Source organism: Montipora foliosa, chromosome 3 (assembly GCF_036669935.1).
Source record: "Montipora foliosa isolate CH-2021 chromosome 3, ASM3666993v2, whole genome shotgun sequence".
Lineage (NCBI taxonomy): Eukaryota > Metazoa > Cnidaria > Anthozoa > Scleractinia > Acroporidae > Montipora > Montipora foliosa.
In genome coordinates this window covers 16,764,687-16,783,811 of record NC_090871.1, presented here as the reverse complement: position 1 = coordinate 16,783,811, position 19,125 = coordinate 16,764,687, and the positions used below count along the sequence as shown (strand labels likewise).

Sequence of the window (19,125 nt, the reverse complement as noted above, 5' to 3'; positions counted from 1 at the left end):
CTGTTAGTGAGTTTCAAAATGTGCTAGTCAATACTTGGCTGTGTAGCCGCGCGATCCAGTCAAGACCCACAAATTGACCCTTGCTGGGACTCGGATATTTTTCCGAGTCTACATTTCTCCTTACATTTAATATCATTGAAAATTATATATGAGCCTTTAAACAAGTTTTCTAAACTTTGAAGATACCTAATTTTATATCATCCTGCTGTTTTATTGCTGGAAGATAAAATCAATTCTGGATTAAATATCTTTGTTGTCACATTAACCCACTACAATGTGATGAAAGCGTATTATTAGCTGTAGAAATATTTTGCTACAGTAAAATCGTCCCTGCTAGTGAGCTAGATTTCTGAATCAACTTTTCAACTTGGAATATTGTTGTTTTGGCTATTCAGAGTTAACCTAATCTTTGTTTATTTCTATAATTTGGAGGGAAGCAAACAATTGGAATTTTGCTTGAAACGACTATTATAATAGCAAAATATAATTGCAACTAAAAGGTTTCCTTCTAGTGTACCCAATATGAGGTGCTATGACATGTTATGTGTTGTGGGAGGCACGGTGGCCTCATGGTTAGTGCGCTCGACTCCGGATCGAGTGGTCCGGGTTCGGGGCCTGGCAGGGGACATTGTGTTGTGTTCTTGGGCAAGACACTTTACTCTCACTGTGCCTCTCTCCACCCAGGTGTATAAATGGGTACCGGCGTAATGCTGGGGGTAACCCTGCGATGGACTAGCATCCCATCCAGGGGGGAGTACAAATACTCCTAGTCGCTTCATGCTACAGAAACCGGAGATAAGCGCCGGCCTGATGAGCCTTCTGGCTCGTAAGCGTAGACTTTACCTTTTTTTTATGACATGTTATGTATGATATTGGTTATTATTGCTGCTAAATTCACTTTAAATTTTATTTTTGAACGACTGAAATACATTTCTAAATTTTCAGGGTTTTCAATTTTAACAACCTAATTTTATATTTATTTGTTAGGTAAAATTACATTTTATATCAATTGCAGTGACTAACACTTCACAAGAGACATCATTTTGCCTTAATTTCACAGATTTCAAAATTGTGATATTTTTTCTTCGGATAACTGTAGTAAGCCACCTTAAAACATGAATTTGTAAAACATGGATTTATAAAAGGAGGATTTGTAAAACATAGAATGTTGCTCCCAATTCATACACTTAAAATTATTCGTGTTTATTTTCTTTTTTGCGACCTTCTGCACGCTTTTTCACGTGTTTACTCGATGCACAGTGTTCACTTTTTCCCGTATTTGAGTTAACTGAAAAAGCTTGGTCCAGATGGGGCAGTTAATATAACAAATCTGGAAAACTTTTCTTTTCCTGCTATGAAGAATTTAAACATTTCAAAGACGCAGCGCTTAGATAGAATCCACTGTTTTAGTCATCTTTATAGTAAACTTTAAACATCATGTCAACAAAGCAGAACCTATCCTTTTGCGAACATGATCCAAAAACGAAACTGTCTTGTCATTTCCTAACCTGTTTCGACAAACGTTTGCAGCTGTATAAGTAATGAAGCCTAACAGGCTTTATTTTTCGACAACACATGCGAAATTAACCTTTACATCTACCTGGAACAAACCGAATGACTTCATGATAAGAAAGCGTTGTCTCCTAATTTAACAACTTGTACGAGGAAACTGATTTAACCGATGTCAAGAGAAAAGATATTTCAATCTTATATTAGAAAGAAAACCTACCAAACAATAACAACAATAACACCACTTGCAAATGTGGTTCTCGAGGCGTTATTTTGAAGCGGCGGATTCCCCTTTCAACTTCTTCATCCAAACATGACGCTGCACTTCTCCAAATTTAAAACCCGCGAAATAGACGGACCCAAATGTCCCGCTTTTAAGCTGTTCTTTGATTTTTACTGAGCTCCATGAGAGCTCTGGAAACTCAAATGCTCGTCGTCGTTTTTTAGTCAGAGATGGAAGCTTAAAAGAATCCGCCATCTCTTTCCTCACACAATCAACTATCTTCTCCCGCGCAAAATTAAAACATGTAAAATTATTTTTGTCAAAGGTCTAAGGTTCCGATTACATGAACTTGGCGGGATGTCTTTCAGCCCAGTATTACATGAGGTGAGGTAGCTTGGCTTGGACTAAATTTGGACAGACGTTTGTCTCGCTAAATTGTTATTAAAATTCACCATTCTACAATTTAAAGAAGACTTATGGTTTCTTCTTATTTATCCTTTATTTAAACATAAAAAACGACTATTCGGTGGGCCATTTTGCTCTAAAGTGGAGAAATGTGGTTAGAAATCCCTGGCCCGGCTAACCGGGCTTTCCCGGTGAACGCGATTACATGGAAAAATCTCAGCCCGGTTAGTAATTGCAAACTTGATTTTTGGTGTTTTTTGTCAGAAGTGCCAGGATCTCGGCTAACTGAGCCAGCCCGGCTCATGTAATCGGCCCCTAATATGCATTTTTAAAATTCTGCTTTTTGGTAGCCTGGTCGTTCGTTTGTCACGTACACTTTTGTTTCTTGCATGTTTGCCCTAGTAAAATTACCTATTCCCGTGAAACATTGGAAATCGGCCTGGACCAGTTCCTGTGTATTAAGATGTTTATCGCGCTCAGTGCATTGTTAAGTTATAGGCTTTTGTACATTATGCTAGCATTTTTCGAGCATTTTAGTGAGGCAAAAGCATTGAGCATTATTCGAGCATTTCAGTGGCATTTCCCAGAATTTTTTTTTCTTCGAGAGAATAAAAAAGAAATTATTTTTCTCAGAGAAAATGAAGACTAAAACTCAAAACAGCAAATGCCACTCTGATAGAACAAGGAAAGGTTACGTTTATACAAACGTTGGCCGTGTAGCACTTATATTTTAAACAGAGTTAACTGAAGAGAGTGAAATGTGAAGTGCTAGATTTCAATCCCATATGAACCATGTGAGCGTTAGCCCTACTGATGGAAATGGGCCCACACAAGGACAGAGAAAAATCTAGCATTGAACAAAAAGTTTTTTCCCCGTACTTATTTAAATGTTAAGCCATAAAATAAAATGAAAATAAAGTAAAATAATTAATAATTAAAATGGGATAGACAAAGAAACAAATCAACAGTCGAACTATGCTATCATGTTTCTATAAATCCACCGTTTACAAATCCATGTTTTACAAATCTACCTAGTGATTTAAGATAGATAGGAATGTACTTTCTTCCAGTTGGCCTGAAGTTTTAAAATATGCTTTTACAGTGGAAACTGAGACTTCTAAGTGATATATTGTATAATTTTTGCTGCGTAACTTAATCGTTTCCTTTGTAGTAAGACATGTAAGTAATCTTTAGCTGCTACATTATCATTTTATTTGTGCAAGGTGTTGAGTAATGTTAAGAAATGTTAAATTATAAGATAAAAACGCGATCATTCAAGTTTGTCTGTATCGTTCATTTTCTAACTCTGATTGCGAGCCGTATCAATCAGGTTTTAGGATCCTTGGCCCAATATTTACAACGTGAAGCTGCGTTTTAGTTGAGGTTCTTTTCGTTGAAACGGTCTACGAGGCGACGACTTAAAGGAGAACTCCACCATGGATATATAATTGCTCTGCCCGAAATTTCTCTCCGCCTTTTGTACACTTCTTTTCCTTTCTAAGCCAATATGCAATGTAATATTATCAATTATCAAAAACTGGATCATTGGATAATGCAATTCGAGAGTTTTGATTGGCTACGCCATCATGGGTTATGAGCCATTATACCATGATCTACAAACACCGCAAGCATATGCGTGATTTTTGGGCCTTTTTATTTTTATTGTAGTCTAGTTTTTTATATTTCGGGGGCGTTTTTAATAAGACAATTATTCCACTTGCGCTTGTTGGATATGAGATGATTATAGCCAACTCGGCGCTACGCGCCTCGTTGGCTATCTATCATCTCATATCCAGTGCTCATATCTCATATCAAATTCTATAGAAAAGGTGAAAAAAGTGGGACAAGTTTTAATTGTCTTTCCAAGCTTCAACATCTTTCCTTCAAATTTAGTTCGTACATAGCTCCGATCGGCTAGTTTGCAGATGGCTGAGATAATGGCGATAAAGTTTGTTAAACTTGTGCTTGCATATTTAAGCCAAATTATCGATGACTTCTCCGTCGTCTATCTCGTGTGCGTAACTTCATTGCCGTGGTAGGTGAGTTGACATATCTACACCATTAGATTCCACAGCTTCAATTACGTTTACAGATTTACAGCAACAGGGAAACACTTTCTTTAACACCAATTTGGCTCCCTGACGAAATTGCTCGTTGAAGATGAAGTAAATCCATGGGTTTATGCCGCTGTTGGCGTAAGTCAGAAACCAGCCTGCAAACACAAAATTATGTTGGCCGCAAATTTCTATTGAACCAAACATACAGGATAAGATTACAATTATCAGAGGAAGACGGCACACAATCAACGCAACAACTACAGCTACGAGCATTGTGAGAATCTTGTGGTTCATCTGCTCTCTTCGTTCTCGATTTGATGGCAGTTGGTTTCCTGGTCTCTTAGTTCGGTTCAGTTTTATCGCTATGGCGATATAAATGGCGATAGCCATTAGGGGAAACACAAAAACGATCGAGAAGCAAAACAAGAGGTAGACGACGATAAAGTCCCAGAGCTCAAAATCAAGAGCGCAAACGATATATCCAGGCTCTATCTCAAAGACTTTGGCCCCTGGTAATGGTGGTAGAGAGAATACTATTGAGAGCAACCAGTTTGCAACAATTGCGTACTTTGCTTTGATAAGAGTAATTTTTCTTTTCAGTGGATAAAACACCAGAAACAAACGATCCAAGGCGATAGCAAACAGGCTAGCAGTGGAAACAAGTACGGATAATTGACCAAGGAAGACTGATAAACGACACAGTGCCAGGCCAGCAACTCCGCTGACAAGCCATCGATAGTGGTAAGCTGTTGTTATTGCAAACTGAGGCATGCAATATACAGTGAGAATGATATCCCCACAAGCCATGCTGAAAATGAAATAGTTACTCGGTGTACGCATTCTGTGATTGGCGTTCTTGAGTAATACTGCTACCAGTAAGGCGTTTCCGGATAACGAAACGAGAAAGAGTAAAAGAAAGCCCGTAAGTTTGAATCCCGTGGCCAATTTGTCAATGTCATCCTGCAACCACAGCGAAGCGTTATTTGTTGTATTTGCACTGCTCTCAATGCTTAAGCTGTACACGGTATACGCTATAGATATGGGTGCGCTGTTAGCTGTACCAGACACATCTTCCATCGTCGACTTTTCTTTTAACGCATGAAGAGTGAAACAACGCTTAGTTGCTTCGGCAATGAATAAATATGGAAAGTCTTCTTTAGGCGAAATCGCGAAGGTTGGTTTTGCTCCTTCGAACCGATTACATCTTTGGCAAGAGATGTTCTTGGCTCAGTATAGGTAAGAAATTGCTTTTGTTATTCAAATGTTCCAGCCATAGGAACAAAAGACCCTTTGTTTAGACAGCCAATGAGGCTCTGGTTGGCACATAATGACAAAAGGTGACGTGAACAATATCTTCCCTATTTGATCACCTGTCCTTCAAGAAATGGTATCTTCAGTGCATCATTATTTGAACTTGAACCTTTTAGCAATTTTCCTCCCTCTTTCGTCCTCTTCTATTTACCTTGCTTTCGTTCAGGTCCCTGTTTTATTTGTTCATCAAATTTGGCTGACTTTTAAGAGCACCGAATGATTAATAAAAATGACTTTTGGAAGACATTTGTTATGTTAATATTACAAATACAATTTATTACTGGGTCGCCAAACCAGTCGGAAAGGAAAATCAGGAAAACCTGTCTCTCCCCTGCTAAGTAATGGTGTTGTGCCTAGAGTATCGTGCGCGTATCTTTGGTAAGTTTCAGGGGGTAGTGGAAATGCATAGATCTTATCAGGTGGACACAGTGCAAACAATGGCGACGAAGCCGACGAAAGTCGAATGATGTTTTATTGGATCTTTAAACAAAATATATCCTTTTGGAGCTCAATAATGGAAAGTCAATTCGATAAACAACACGAGCTGTGAAAAATTAATATCTGGAATCTTAAAAGCGACGAATAATGGGACGAATAATTGCATCTTTCGCCGTCGGATGTCATTATTTTGCGAATATGTAGTGTTTGTTATGTACAACACTGAAACCAAATGGCAAATTCTCTATTCTCTATTCTGGCTGGATATGGGTTTAACAAACTCAGAGAAAGAATCGAACACCTTGAATGCATCTATGTTTTTTGTTGTATGGCTATTTATATTTAAGTATTTTGTGCTCAACTCTGCGCAGTCTTCAGGTAAAAAAAAATAATTGGAAATGTGGCAGTCAAGAATTAGTTGAAAAAAACTTGTTGTCTGTTTTGTAATCATTACTCAAGGAAAGGTTCTTCAGAAAAGGGTTTGATCCTGAAATTTATTTTGTTGCTTATGGTAATTACTTTTGAAATAGGAAGGGTTTTTTGCCTCTAATAGCAAATATGTTGCTTGTTTTAATACATTTTTCGCTGGAAAAGGTTTTTGTGAGATTTTCCTTTGTGAATTCGTCATGTTGTGTCATATTCGAGTTTAATAAATTTGAATATGTGGGTTGAAATGTCATACGCGAGAATATTTTATAAGGATGCATGACAAGAAATTTTTCTTTCTGTCAAATAATTGATAGGTAGCCAAGTTTTTAACGTCAGAAAAAAGATCTGTTTTGTCATTATAGTGTAAAATGAAGGGGAAGCCAACAATATTTCTATACGTTCCTGGTTAATCCAATTTATTGCTACGACTTACTAGTGCGAAGATTGTTCACTTAATATCTCAAAACCCTCAATCAACGCAAAAAGACGCAGTATATTTGAATTCAATGCGCTGCTGCGCTCAGAATAAAATACTTTAAAACGCTTATGACAGGAACGTTATCATAATCGTGGCTATAAGTTGAACTAAAGTTGCCAAGTTGTTATGGGAGAGACTTCACTATTAGAAGGTAATGTGAAGTGCTAGTTTTCTATCCATATAGACCATGTGACCAAGCATTTGCGACCCATATCACTTACACCACTCCTGTCTAAGTTGGCAGAAGATTTTGTAGTGGAGAGGTTTGTAAAGGCAGCCGTCCTAACCAAGATCGACAGCCAACAGTTCGGCTCCATTCCAAATTCGTCAACAGTACACGCCCTCGTCGACATGACCCAGCGTTGGACCAATAACACCAATGGCAACGCGGCGCAACTACCAGAGTTGTTCTTTTCAAATTTAGAAAAGCATTTGATCTAATCGATCATTCAATTCTGGCGAGGAAGCTGCGCACGTTTGATCTGCCAAACTTGATCATACATTGGATAACCGATTTCCTCCAAGATCGGAAACACAGGGTGAAGCTGTGGTTAGACTGCCATTCCGAATGGCAAGCCATTCCTGCCGGGGTCCCACAATATGCAATATAATATTACCAATTATTAAAAACTGGATCATTGGATAATGCAATTCGAGAGTTTTGATTGGCTAAGCCGTCATGGGTTATGAGCCTTTATACCATGATCTACAAACACGGCAAGCATATGCGTGATTTTTTGGGCCTTTTAATTTTTATTGTAGTCTAGTTTTCTATATTTTGGGGGCGTTTTTAATAAAACAATTATTCCACTCGCGCTTGTTGGATATGAGATGATTATAGCCAACTCGGCGCTACGCGCCTCGTTGGCTATCTATCATCTCATATCCAACTCGCGCCCATGGAATAATTGTTAAATATCAAGTTCTATGGAAAATGTGAACAAAGTGGGACAAGTTTTAATTGTCTTTCCAAGCTTCAAGATCTTTCCTTCAAATTTAGTTCGTGTATAGCTCCGGTTGGCTAGTTTGTAGATCGCTGAGATAATGTCCATAAAGTTCGTTAAACCATGTTGTGCTTATATTGCTTGCATATTTAGGCCAGATTATCTCTGACGTCTCTTTCTTCGATCTCGTAAGCATAACTTCATTGCCGTGGTAGGTGAGTTGACATATCTACACCATTAGATTCTACAGCTTCAATTACGTTTACAGATTTACACCAACAGGGAAAAACTTTTTTTAGCACCAATTTGGCTCCATGGAGGAATTGCTCGTTGAAGATGAAGTAAATCCATGGGTTTATACCGCTGTTGGCGTAAGTCAGAAACCAGCCTGCAAACACAAAATTATGTTGTCCGCAAATTTCTATTGAACCAAACACACAGGATAAGATTACAATTATCAGAGGAAGACGGCACACAATCAACGCAGCAACAACAGCTACGAGCATTGTGAGAATCTTGTGGTTCATCTGCTCTCTTCGTTCTCGATTTGATGGCAGTTGGTTTCCTGGTCTCTTAGTTCGGTTCAGTTTTATCGCGATGGCGATATACATGGCGATAGTAGCCATAAGGGGCAGCGCGATAACGATCAAGAAGCAAAACAAAGAGTAGATCAGGTAGATGACGATAAATGACTGCAGCTCGAAATCAAGAGTGCAAACGAGATATCCAGGCTCTATCTCAAAGACTTTGGCCACTGTTAATGGTGGTAGAGAGAATACTATTGAGAGCAACCAGATTGCAACAATTGCGTACTTTGCTTTGATAAGAGTAATTTTTCTTTTCAGTGGATAAAACACCAGAAACAAACGATCCAAGGCGATAGCAAACAGGCTAGCAGTGGAAACAAGCACGGATAATTGACTGAGGAAGATCGATAAACGGCACAGTGCCTGACCATCAACTCCGCTGACAAGCCATCGATAGTGGTAAGCTGTTGTTATTGCAAACTGAGGCATGCAATATAAAGTAAGAATTATATCCCCGCAAGCCATGCTGAAAATGAAATAGTTACTCGGTGTACGCATTCTTTGATTGTGGTTCTTGAGTAATACTGTTACCAGCAAGACGTTTCCGGGTAACGAAACGAGAAAGAGTAAAAGAAAACACGTCACTTTAATTCCCGTGGCCAATTTGTTAATGTCGTTCTCCAACCACGGCGAAGCAGTATTTGTTATGTTTGCATTGTTCTCAATGCTTAAGCTGTACACGGTATATGCTAGAGATGTGGGTGTGCTGTTAGCTGTACCAGACATGTCTTCCATCGTCGACTTTTCTTTTAACGTATGAACAGTGAAACAACGCTTAGTTGCTTCGGCAATGAATATAAGGAAAGTCTTCTTAGGCGAAATCGTGAAGGTTTGTCTTTACTCCTACGAACCGATTAGATCTTTGGCAAGAGAATTATGAAACCGCTCTAAATTAAGAAAATTATCTTCTGTCGCAGTTATGCTGTTCTTAGCTCAGTATTTGATCACCTGTCCTTCAAGAAATGGTATCTTAAGTGCGTCATTATTTGAACTTGAAACTCTGAGCAATTTTCCTCCCTTTTTCGTCCTCTTCTATTTACCTTGCATTCGTTCAGGTCCCTGTTTTATTTGTTCATCAAATTTGGCTGGCTTTTAAGAGCACCGAACCATTAACAAAAATGACTCTTGGAAGATATTTGTTGTGTTAATATTACAAATACAATTTATATTTCAATAAACTTTGACCGATTATGACAAACTTGTTGGATGACATAAAAGCACCATTTTCAGCAGCGTAATTAAGACGCAGTTAAAACTGTAATTCAGTGCCCAAGTTTCAAATTTTCCATTTTAAGATTTGGGATTTCAAAGGATTTTAACCGTGTATTTGCCGGTCATTGTACATAGCCTGCTGCTTATAAGTCACTTATTCCCACCAGCGCTGTTTTGGAAATGTTCATTGCAGGATTATACTTTGATCTGAGTAGTTATGCCACACTTAACTCAGTCAAGCCTCTTTATTCATGCAGTGGTTTTATAATTACAAAGTGCACTATACAAAAGGAAATTAATTTTCGGATGATCGATGAACGAAAATGATTGCTTAGTCAAATCTACCCAATTCTTTTCTCGGGAAAAGAAAGCCGCAATGTTCACTGTGACGTGAATGAATAAGTTGTTCCATTCTCCGCTTTTATTTAATCCACTACAGCCTGCCGATATGCCGCAAAAAGATCACCTTTGTTAATTAGAGATGAAAAATAAAACTGTAAAAGAAAACCAAGAGGAGCTAAAACAAGTTAAAGAAGAAAAAATAATTATGTAAAACAGCTTTAAAAACATACACAGGAAAAGTGATTGCCTCAGAGCAACAACTTGCTTGCTGATAAAACAAAAGCCTCGTTGACGTTATGCGGAAATTCTTATTTAATATTAAAAAAAAAACAACCCGCAGTGATGCGATTTACGATTTTTGAGAACAAATAAGTGAAGAATAACGATAGCCCCAGAAAAAAAAGTTCTCAACTATATCAAAAATGAAGGAAAACTTGCTGAACAGATGTTGGTTGCCAAGTCACTGATATTTTATACATGTCAAGGAAGTCATCTTCTTTCCATTTTAGAATGATGTCTAGTAATGATAGCACGAACCCCACTAATGGCTTCTTAATAACAGACAAAGCTATAGAATGAAAAACGTATTTTACATTTTTATTAGTTTGTATTGTTGTATGTGTGGAAATAAAGAAACCTATGAAACCAAACCTATGTGTACCTGGCTAGGATATTCTAGCATTCATTCTAGCGAGGATATTCCATCACCTTCTCTGCCACAGTGTCAGTGCCAATTCATATATTCGCTCCCATTGAACAAAAATTTTAAAAAGTAATTAAAAGTGGTACTAACTGTGTCTTATTAGAATATCTGGCTTTCTTTAAAGTGTATGCAAATCTATTTTTTCCCTTAAGTTTAAACGGGTTATAACTGTCTGTGGTTAACAAACTGCTGGGGAATCAAGTACTGCTCCTTGCGATGCCATTTTAAGGGATTTGGGCGATTTTTTAAAACTATCCAAGTTATTTACAGCCCGCGCCCATGGCAAACAACATATCTTACATAAATTTTCTCGGCAAATTTTTGTTTCTTATTTTGTCAAAACTTCATATTCTGAGTGCTTATGAATTATCTAAAGAGCCCGTCTGATAAAATGCTGATAGACCGAGTTTAGGTCGGGCCGGACGGGAAAATATTTGGCCCTCGGTTATGGCGTACGGACCGAGCACCTCGGGACAAATATTTTCCCGTCCGGCCCTCCCTCTCAGTCAATAGGTACATAATATTTTTCGATAAAGACTAATTACTAGTTCGGATGCTCTACTACCTGATTTTGGGAGACTCGTAGTAAAGGACGCCGTTTTCTATCGTGTTCCGTCTTCTTATGAACCACTTTCTTCGATTCCCAGTCAGTTGATGATAGGCATAGTGTTGCAAGAGAGAATTGGGTTGTTTTTTACATGGAGGGCGAAAGAGCCGTATATTTGGAAGATCATAGAGGTCCATAGAGAATAAGACAATTCCTCGCCTGGCATAAACGCACAAATTTCTGTTGAGGCTATGGATTATTGTTAGTAGAACAAAGTTTCTGAACCCCATAACAACAACAATACAACTTTATTAATATTTAACAATTAAAAGAAGGACATGTACAACTCGCGTATAGCGTAAGCTAGTCGAGGCGAGTTGTGCAGGAAAAAAAAAAAAGGAAAAAGAAGAAAATAAACCAATATGTAAGCTTCAAATAACAGACTATGAACAATGACAGGAATAAACTATAAATAAAATGCAATCATTAGCATCCGGACACTCGCCAGTAACTAAACAAACTAAACAGGCGAAGAGATTGACAGTGAATTGTTACAAAAAGTTATGTAAGATATAAATTAATTTTGGATGGTAAATTAGGTGCCTCAATATAATCCTCCTCGCCTTCTAGAGCTGCGAATAAAGCTTTACAAATTGATTTCTTGAACGCCAGTTTAGGTAGATTACATACTCGCGATGGGAGACAATTCCACGCTTTCACGCCAAAGCATGAAAAAGAATTGCGCTGTTGATTTAAACGTGAAAATTTAATATGATATTTGCCACAAGATGAAGCCCTCGTGTTATATGAATGAATCAAGCTGGTCTTGATAAATTTGTCAGAAAAATCTTTAATTTTGGAGCACCACCATGTTTGTTTTCGACCCCAAAACGAGTAAAGATAGTTTACAGCGTCTTAGGACTTATATTATCCCTAGAAAGATGCAAGTGATGGGCCAAGTGTAACTTTCTGCATCCAAAATGAACTCAGAAAATGTATGATCCTTTTCCAAGGATCTCATGCTTCCACCATGTAATTAGCTCTTTGTCAGTTAAAGTTGCGAAAGGGGAAAGAGAGTGGGTGTTTAATGTTGGTAAACAAATTGACGGGATGAGCCAAAATACGAGGTAATTCTACGACGGTGATGTCAACGAGAACACCACCAAACAATAAGCAATTATTGGATGACGTTGAGCATGATAGCCAGAATTATCAAGGCCGAGGTTTGTGTTATCTGCCGAAGCCGAAGGCTGAGGCGGATAACACAAACCGAGGCCTTGATAATTTCGTTATCATGCGAAAACCGAATCCAATAATTGTTTTATTATACAATTATAAATGTAGAAGCGTTGAGACATTTCACAGAACAACAACAAAGTAAGCCACGCAATGACACGTTTCAGTGTAAACATCTTTATTAATGACAGCCGTGAATTACATGTTAAGCGGAATTCAAAAGGTTTACAGAAAGGATTTAAGCCTAAAACATCTGAAAACGTTTCAGTTAAAACTGAATCGAACTGAAACTTTTGAACAAAATTCTAAAGTTAAGTTGTACGGTCTTATGAAAAATGTTCCCGATATCGAGATGTAAACAACACTTCATTGTCTGCACAAACGCGTCATACATAAATGCCATGCATAAATGCCAGTGTCTATAGATGTGACGCGATGACAAAGCGCCATCTAGAATTAGCGGGGTGCTTTTAGCCAATCAAAATTGAGATAGCATCAGCATTGTATAATAATAACACTTAATCAGCAAAACAATCACTCTGCACGTGCGGTGTGAAAATTTGTACATTATTTTCTCTTCCGTTCTCTGCAAATACTACGCGAAATGACCAAATCTCAAGCTCTGAGGCCAAAGTGAGCACATAGCGACGAATTTTATTTTTCAAGCGTGGTTTCAACGCTATTCCTCCCACTTCAGTTCCTAAATAGTTAGGGTAATTTATTGAAGTTGGACGAACTAGACTCGTGACGAAAAATTTTGGAAAATGCAAACTTGTAATTTTGAGAGACGTTTTCTTTGACGTCGCCGTTGTAGATCTTAATTAACAGTGACTATAAGGTCCTTACTATCTCATGGATAGCGCAATTGGATTCACTCTGACCTTATCCACTGAATAATGATTTATCCGGCGGATTACACTATCAATCGTTTGAACAACTGGGGGCTGGTGTTGAAGTAAACTTTAAAAATTGCTAAAATTGAAGTAAATCTCTGTAAACATGTAGAAGCACCGAATCCTGGTGAAGGATCTAATCAGTGATGTAAATCATTGTTTAAAAAGAACAACAGAAAGGCAAGGCTGATAGAACGGTGAAGGAATATGTTAAATGAAGCCAATATTTCCAAAGGCATGCAAGCTATGTTTACAGTAGAGATAGATAGGTAGGTAGGTAGGTAGGTAGGTAGGTAGGTCGGTAGGTAGGTTGGTAGGTAATACTTTATTTAAAATATTCGAATCAAAAGAGAAACACGCTAGCCCCAACAACACTCAGCTGGTTTCCATGGAGGGCATGTTGACACATAAAGCCATATATTAAAATTACTAAACTAATACTAAAAATTACCTTTGCTACTGTTACTACTACCATTACAGAAAAAACTACTATGAAATATACATCTTTGGCCAACTATTTTCTGATAAGCTTCCTTAAATGAAGGGATTGACTCGGCGAGCTTTGGCCTCATTCGAGAGCTGGTTCCAAAGCATAGCACCGCTAAATTTAACAATTCCCTTTTCAGATCAGTAGCCCTGTTGCGTATAGATAGTAATTAGCCAGATCGACATTCCTTCTAACAAACGAGTTCCTCTGGCCGGGGAGCGGTGTAATCATTAAATATTTTTTTTCATTTAAATAGACCATATTCGTATTCTCAGTGTTGGACTGGAACTAGCTTTCAATGGAGGCTAATACGGGGGGAATCTTAATCTTTTTAATATATTCCCCCGAATTAGCCTCCATTGTAAGCTAGTTCCAATCCATTACTGAGAATACGAATAATATGGTCTATTGACTTTGTATAGCGCCGTCTATCTTCAAGTGTTTCCCAAGAGAGTCAATTAAGTCTGCGGAGCGAATATCATAAGTAGCACCTGTGAGAACTCTAGCAGCACGTAACTGGAATCTTTGCAGATTATCTTTCAATAATTTGCCGCAGTCCTAGGTGTCCCACAGAGGAGAACAGTATTTAAAATATGGTTGAACTAAGCCCTTATACACTGTTTCCAGAGTAGCAACGGGAACAAAATTCTTTATGCGCCGCATTGATCCTATACCCGCGCTAACTTTGTTACATATCATGTCGACATGACAGTCCCAGCTAAGCTTTTTATCTATCCAGGGGTGTAGCGTGCGATTTTGAAGGTGTACGCACTCGAAAAATGTTTCGAGCGGCATAGGCGCTCTAAACTAGGGACGCCTGGTGGCAAGCTCCCCCAGACAATTTTGACATTTAGAGTCTCAAAAATGCCATTTCCCACTATTTTCGAAGGACATTTCAATAAATAAATGTGAAGGAAAATGCAGTAGTTAGTTGATTACATTATTTTACCTGCAGCAAGTTATAACACAGACAGGGGGTTTACAGTACAAGCAAAGGGCAACACGTTGAAAAACTCTGTTATAGTGTGTTTTCACTCACGTGATCAGTAACCTTGTTTTTCCGCCGAGACAAAAGAAAAAGTTTGCATGATAATAGAGCTCAATTCCCGGAGGATTAGTTGGAGACACCAGCATGGCCACCGTGACCTTACGTGGAAACACTCTATAACATCATCACCATCATAACATTTCCTTAAAAAATAACCGGGAACTGGGGGACTGGTGAAAAGACTGACACTGTGTGGGGGCCTCGATGGGTACAGTTTTTTTTGCTTTTGTCCACTATTACGTTTCTTGACGTTAAGGCCTAGCCAAACGGGTCCAACACGTTAGTGCAATATCATCCGACATTGTTGAATCCGGCATGTTGCACTCGTTTGGCCACCATGTTGCATGATGTTGGAAGTTGTTGAACAAAGTTTGATTTCCATAAAACATCGTCTTCAACATCATCCAACGTTTCTTTTGCTCTAAGGTGTTAAAAACAGTGTTACATTCATTTGGCCATCACATTCAACAGCGTTGTGCTGCGGCTATCGGTATCCATGTTGATGGTTTATTCGTTGCATCTGTTTCATGTGTTGCAACGTCAGTTCAAGCCACAGAATGATGAACAAGCAAAGTCTTGAATATCTGAGCGACGAAAGCTTGAGAAAGCTCTCTTCGAACAGATAGCCCTTCTCGTGTTCAAAGCTCTCAGGAGCATGGCGCCAATGTATCTGCAGGATCTTGTGCAAGTCAAGACCCCGGAACTCTACTCTCTACGCAGGGACGCCCTGGGTCTTCTCGAGGTTCCTCACACCTGGTGCAAGACCTCTAGAGACCGCGCATTTGCCGTTGCAGTTCCAGATTCTGGAACAGCCGTCCTCTTGCTATCATAAGAGAGAGTGACTCTGTTGATAATGTTAAAAGGAACTTGCAAACGCCAATATGGCGTGAGTTTGTTTTCTAAGGATTCTGAATAGATTTTGTTCCAGACCCTTGCGTCCAACACGATGCATTCGTTTGGCCACCTCGTTATCGTTCGACACTTTTCAACAACGTCCAACAATTTTGGATTCAACAATGTTGGATGATGTTGGATCGGTTTGACCAGGCCTGTATGGGTTAATGAAAAGATACTGGAAACACTCACACGCAGAGACACCAGTTTAATTCGAATTTTAAAAAACTTTGCCCGATTTTATAATGACTTTCAAAAATTAATGCCTCCATGGAATAAGGATTCCCGGATTTGAGCTGTACGCACGAGCTTACATGGACGCTACGCCCCTGCTATCTGATGGTTCGTGATATAGGTTGATTATTTACCACCACTATTTTCTCACTTATTGTATTATTCAGATTCTAGGAGGAGCCAATAATTTAGACGGATGCATTTGAGGTTTATTCTTGATAAGCCACTTTCGTACATGAGCAAGATCAGAATTAAGCTTCACGAGAAGTCCGTTAGCATCGTAAGAACAAGAGAAGATTTGTGTGTCATCCTCATACATACATGGGGTGGTTAATGTTAAATTGTCAGGTAAATCATTGATCTTTAATAGAAATTGATGGATGAAATATATGGTCCGCACTCCGAACTCCGCATTGTTCATCCAACAAATCGAAACAAAAATCGACCTAGAATTGACCCCTGGGGGTCTCCGCAATTGATTATTTTCTTAGATGACAGCTGACCGTTGATGATACATCACTGTTTCCTGTTCGTTAGGTATCTGTTAAACCACTTCAACTCCATGCCAATGATGCCGAAGTGTTCTTCATTTTGTTTATCACGATGTCGTGATTAGTAATGGTAATAGGACTGAGTGGAATCCAATTCGGTCTGTAATCTTACGAGTGATAACAAAATCTCGTGCTGAATCTCGTGCAAACTCTCGTGCTGAAAGTATCTCTCACTCGTTCGCTTCGCTCACTCGTGAGAGATACTTGCAGCACTCGAAGATAAAATTCGTATTCCCAAGCGGCCATGTAATATCCTCTATTTATATGATTCATGGAGTTAAATGCTTTTTTAATATTTTATTAGCTCTTATTAACCGAGCAGGAGGTCTGTGTGGGAGAATCTTGACCGAGGTCGTGAGTACAGACCGAACGCAGTGAGGTCTGTACACACGACCTAGGTCAATATTCTCCCATACAGATTGACTAAGCTCGGTTAATAAGATGTTTATTATATGGCAAACAAGAACAATTTAATTCGTTTAATGTACTAACTGACATTTTGCTTGCGAACGGCGATGAGTGGCGATGAGCTGAACTTAATTCTGTCAAAGTTTGCTCGTCATTCTCTCTTTTGTCATCATGCTGTTTGGCACTTCCATAAATAAATATTGGTAGAAGAAAATACTCAATATTTTTGCATCTTTTCACCGCAAAACATTACCGGTCTAGATGCCGGTCTAGATGGGAAAATCTAGACCACGGTCAATATAGATTTTAGCCAATCAAATTCGTCAATTTTGGTAGTTCCCAGTCCTTGTGAGACAGAGCCATATAATAACAAGGAAGACGAGACCATTCAGTCTACCATTATCCATATTTTCCAGCCATTCACCACACATTTGAATGAGGGCCGTTACTGTCGAGTGATTTGGGCGAAAACCAGACTGAAATTTTGATATCATGGAATTATCATTTGGCTAGCTATAGAGCTAATGGAAGACCTCTTTTTCGAATGCTTGGCTTACAACAGGTAATATAGAAATGGGACGGTAGTTTTCACATTGCCGTCTGTCTCCTATTTTGGCATTTTTTTGGCAGGAATTTCATCCGAACCAGTTGCTTTAGATTTATCGCAGCGACACTGAATTAGCGAAAGCGGCGCTGTCGCATCGTGTGTACACTTCCGGCAAGAAGTCGCTGCGACAAAATATAAATGAACCAATGAGAGAGCGTCATATGGTCTGCCATATTAAATTAGAAAACTAGTTCACATTCCCCCTCATACGAGATAACTGCGTGTGCACCGAACAGGCGTCTTGTCGCAGCGGCTTGTTTTGCAAGTAGTACACAGACATGTCGCTGGGGTTACGTAAACTGCGCATTTTCCTCGCGAATCCTTGCATGCCCGTGCTACAGACAATACCTACCGCACTTAATAACATATACGTCACTTGACCAAAAATACCAGACGAAATTTGACCGAAAATAAGTGTAGGAAAATAAAAAACGGAAGGATAGGAATGGGGGAGGGTCACAGTTTTTTTCTGTCTGAGAATCGGGGGCCGTGTGTTTACCAGGTAAGAAAAATGGCAGGACCATGAAATTTTTCACAAAAAAAATGAATAATTCCCCAGCCCTCCCCCCAATTTAAAACGTACCTTCCCTTAAACATTTGCATAAAAAGTGGCATTGGTCCCTTTTGAAAAATATCGGAAAATCGGCAAATTCGACACTTTTGGAAAACTTAACATTTCTCAAATTCGACGCCTTTTTGCAACATAGAGAAAATCTACAAAACCAATGCTTTCAAACGATGCTATTTCAAGCATTATGCTACTTTTTTTGCCTCTGGAAATTTACCTAAGCTTTCAATCCATGCTAAATACAGCATTAGGCGAGTTGAGTTGTATCTCCCTTTTTTAGCCTCGGAAAGTTTGTCTAACAATCCCCATTTTGCAGTGGTCCTCTTCTTGCAAAATCTCGGAAAATCTGCAAGCAAATTAACAACACTGACGTATGTGCCGTTGCTATGACAACATGAATAAATATAAACAGGCCTTTAAAATCGGTTTTGTTTATTTGCAGAAAATCTGGTTGTTAGATTTTCTTTATAATTTGCAAGCAACAAGCTTGTAACGATGTTTACAAATTAACACTATTTTAATATAATTTGACAGAGATATCTTTAATTATCCCTTGTTGAAGATTCACTGGAATATCTAGAATTTCCATTGTTAAAGTTCAAATTTCTTTCCATACTCCAGTTACCTATTTCCTAAAGTATTTTGGTGCCAAATTTCGTTAAATTCTAACGAGTGGTTCTCGAGAAATAGGCGTATTTCCGAGAAAGCTATTCCACATTTAATCGCAATTTTTTAACTTACTACGCATACACTGCATTTAACTGGGTTCTTTCGAGGTTCTTTCGATAACAAAGAAAAATCTGCGAATTGCGGAGTTCTTTGCAGCGATACCTTTTCTAACATACATTTCTCATAAAAGACTAAAACCATCAAAACACTTTGTTGAATTGTGAGAAGAAATAATACAGATAGCGGAAGCATTGAGCAAATAAAATAATTGCTGTATTGAAGCCATGTTTATTTTTTTGCAATCCTTGCGCGCGTTGCAGTGCGTTAGTAAGGAGTGTTCAGTCA

The 19,125-nt window shown here is 38.6% G+C and overlaps 2 protein-coding genes across 2 annotated transcripts; both read right to left on the bottom strand.

Moving 5' to 3' along the window:
* Positions 1-3,110: 3,110 nt before the first annotated feature.
* LOC137994541 (orexin receptor type 2-like) lies at positions 3,111-5,409 on the bottom strand. The gene has a single exon (XM_068840124.1). It carries the CDS (start codon positions 5,269-5,271, stop codon positions 4,162-4,164), a length of 1,110 nt encoding a protein of 369 aa, XP_068696225.1. The 5' UTR covers positions 5,272-5,409; the 3' UTR covers positions 3,111-4,161.
* Positions 5,410-5,959: 550 nt separating this feature from the next.
* On the bottom strand, positions 5,960-9,389 carry LOC137994539 (neuropeptide receptor 22-like). Its single transcript, XM_068840123.1, has one exon. It carries the CDS (start codon positions 9,114-9,116, stop codon positions 7,995-7,997), a length of 1,122 nt encoding a protein of 373 aa, XP_068696224.1. The 5' UTR covers positions 9,117-9,389; the 3' UTR covers positions 5,960-7,994.
* Between the last annotated feature and the right edge of the window lie 9,736 nt (positions 9,390-19,125).

Excerpts from the sequence above, each read along its gene's own strand:
- LOC137994539 (XM_068840123.1), bottom strand. The coding sequence starts at position 9,116 with ATGGAAGACATGTCTGGTACAGCTAACAGCACACCCACATCTCTAGCA.
- LOC137994541 (XM_068840124.1), bottom strand. The coding sequence starts at position 5,271 with ATGGAAGATGTGTCTGGTACAGCTAACAGCGCACCCATATCTATAGCG.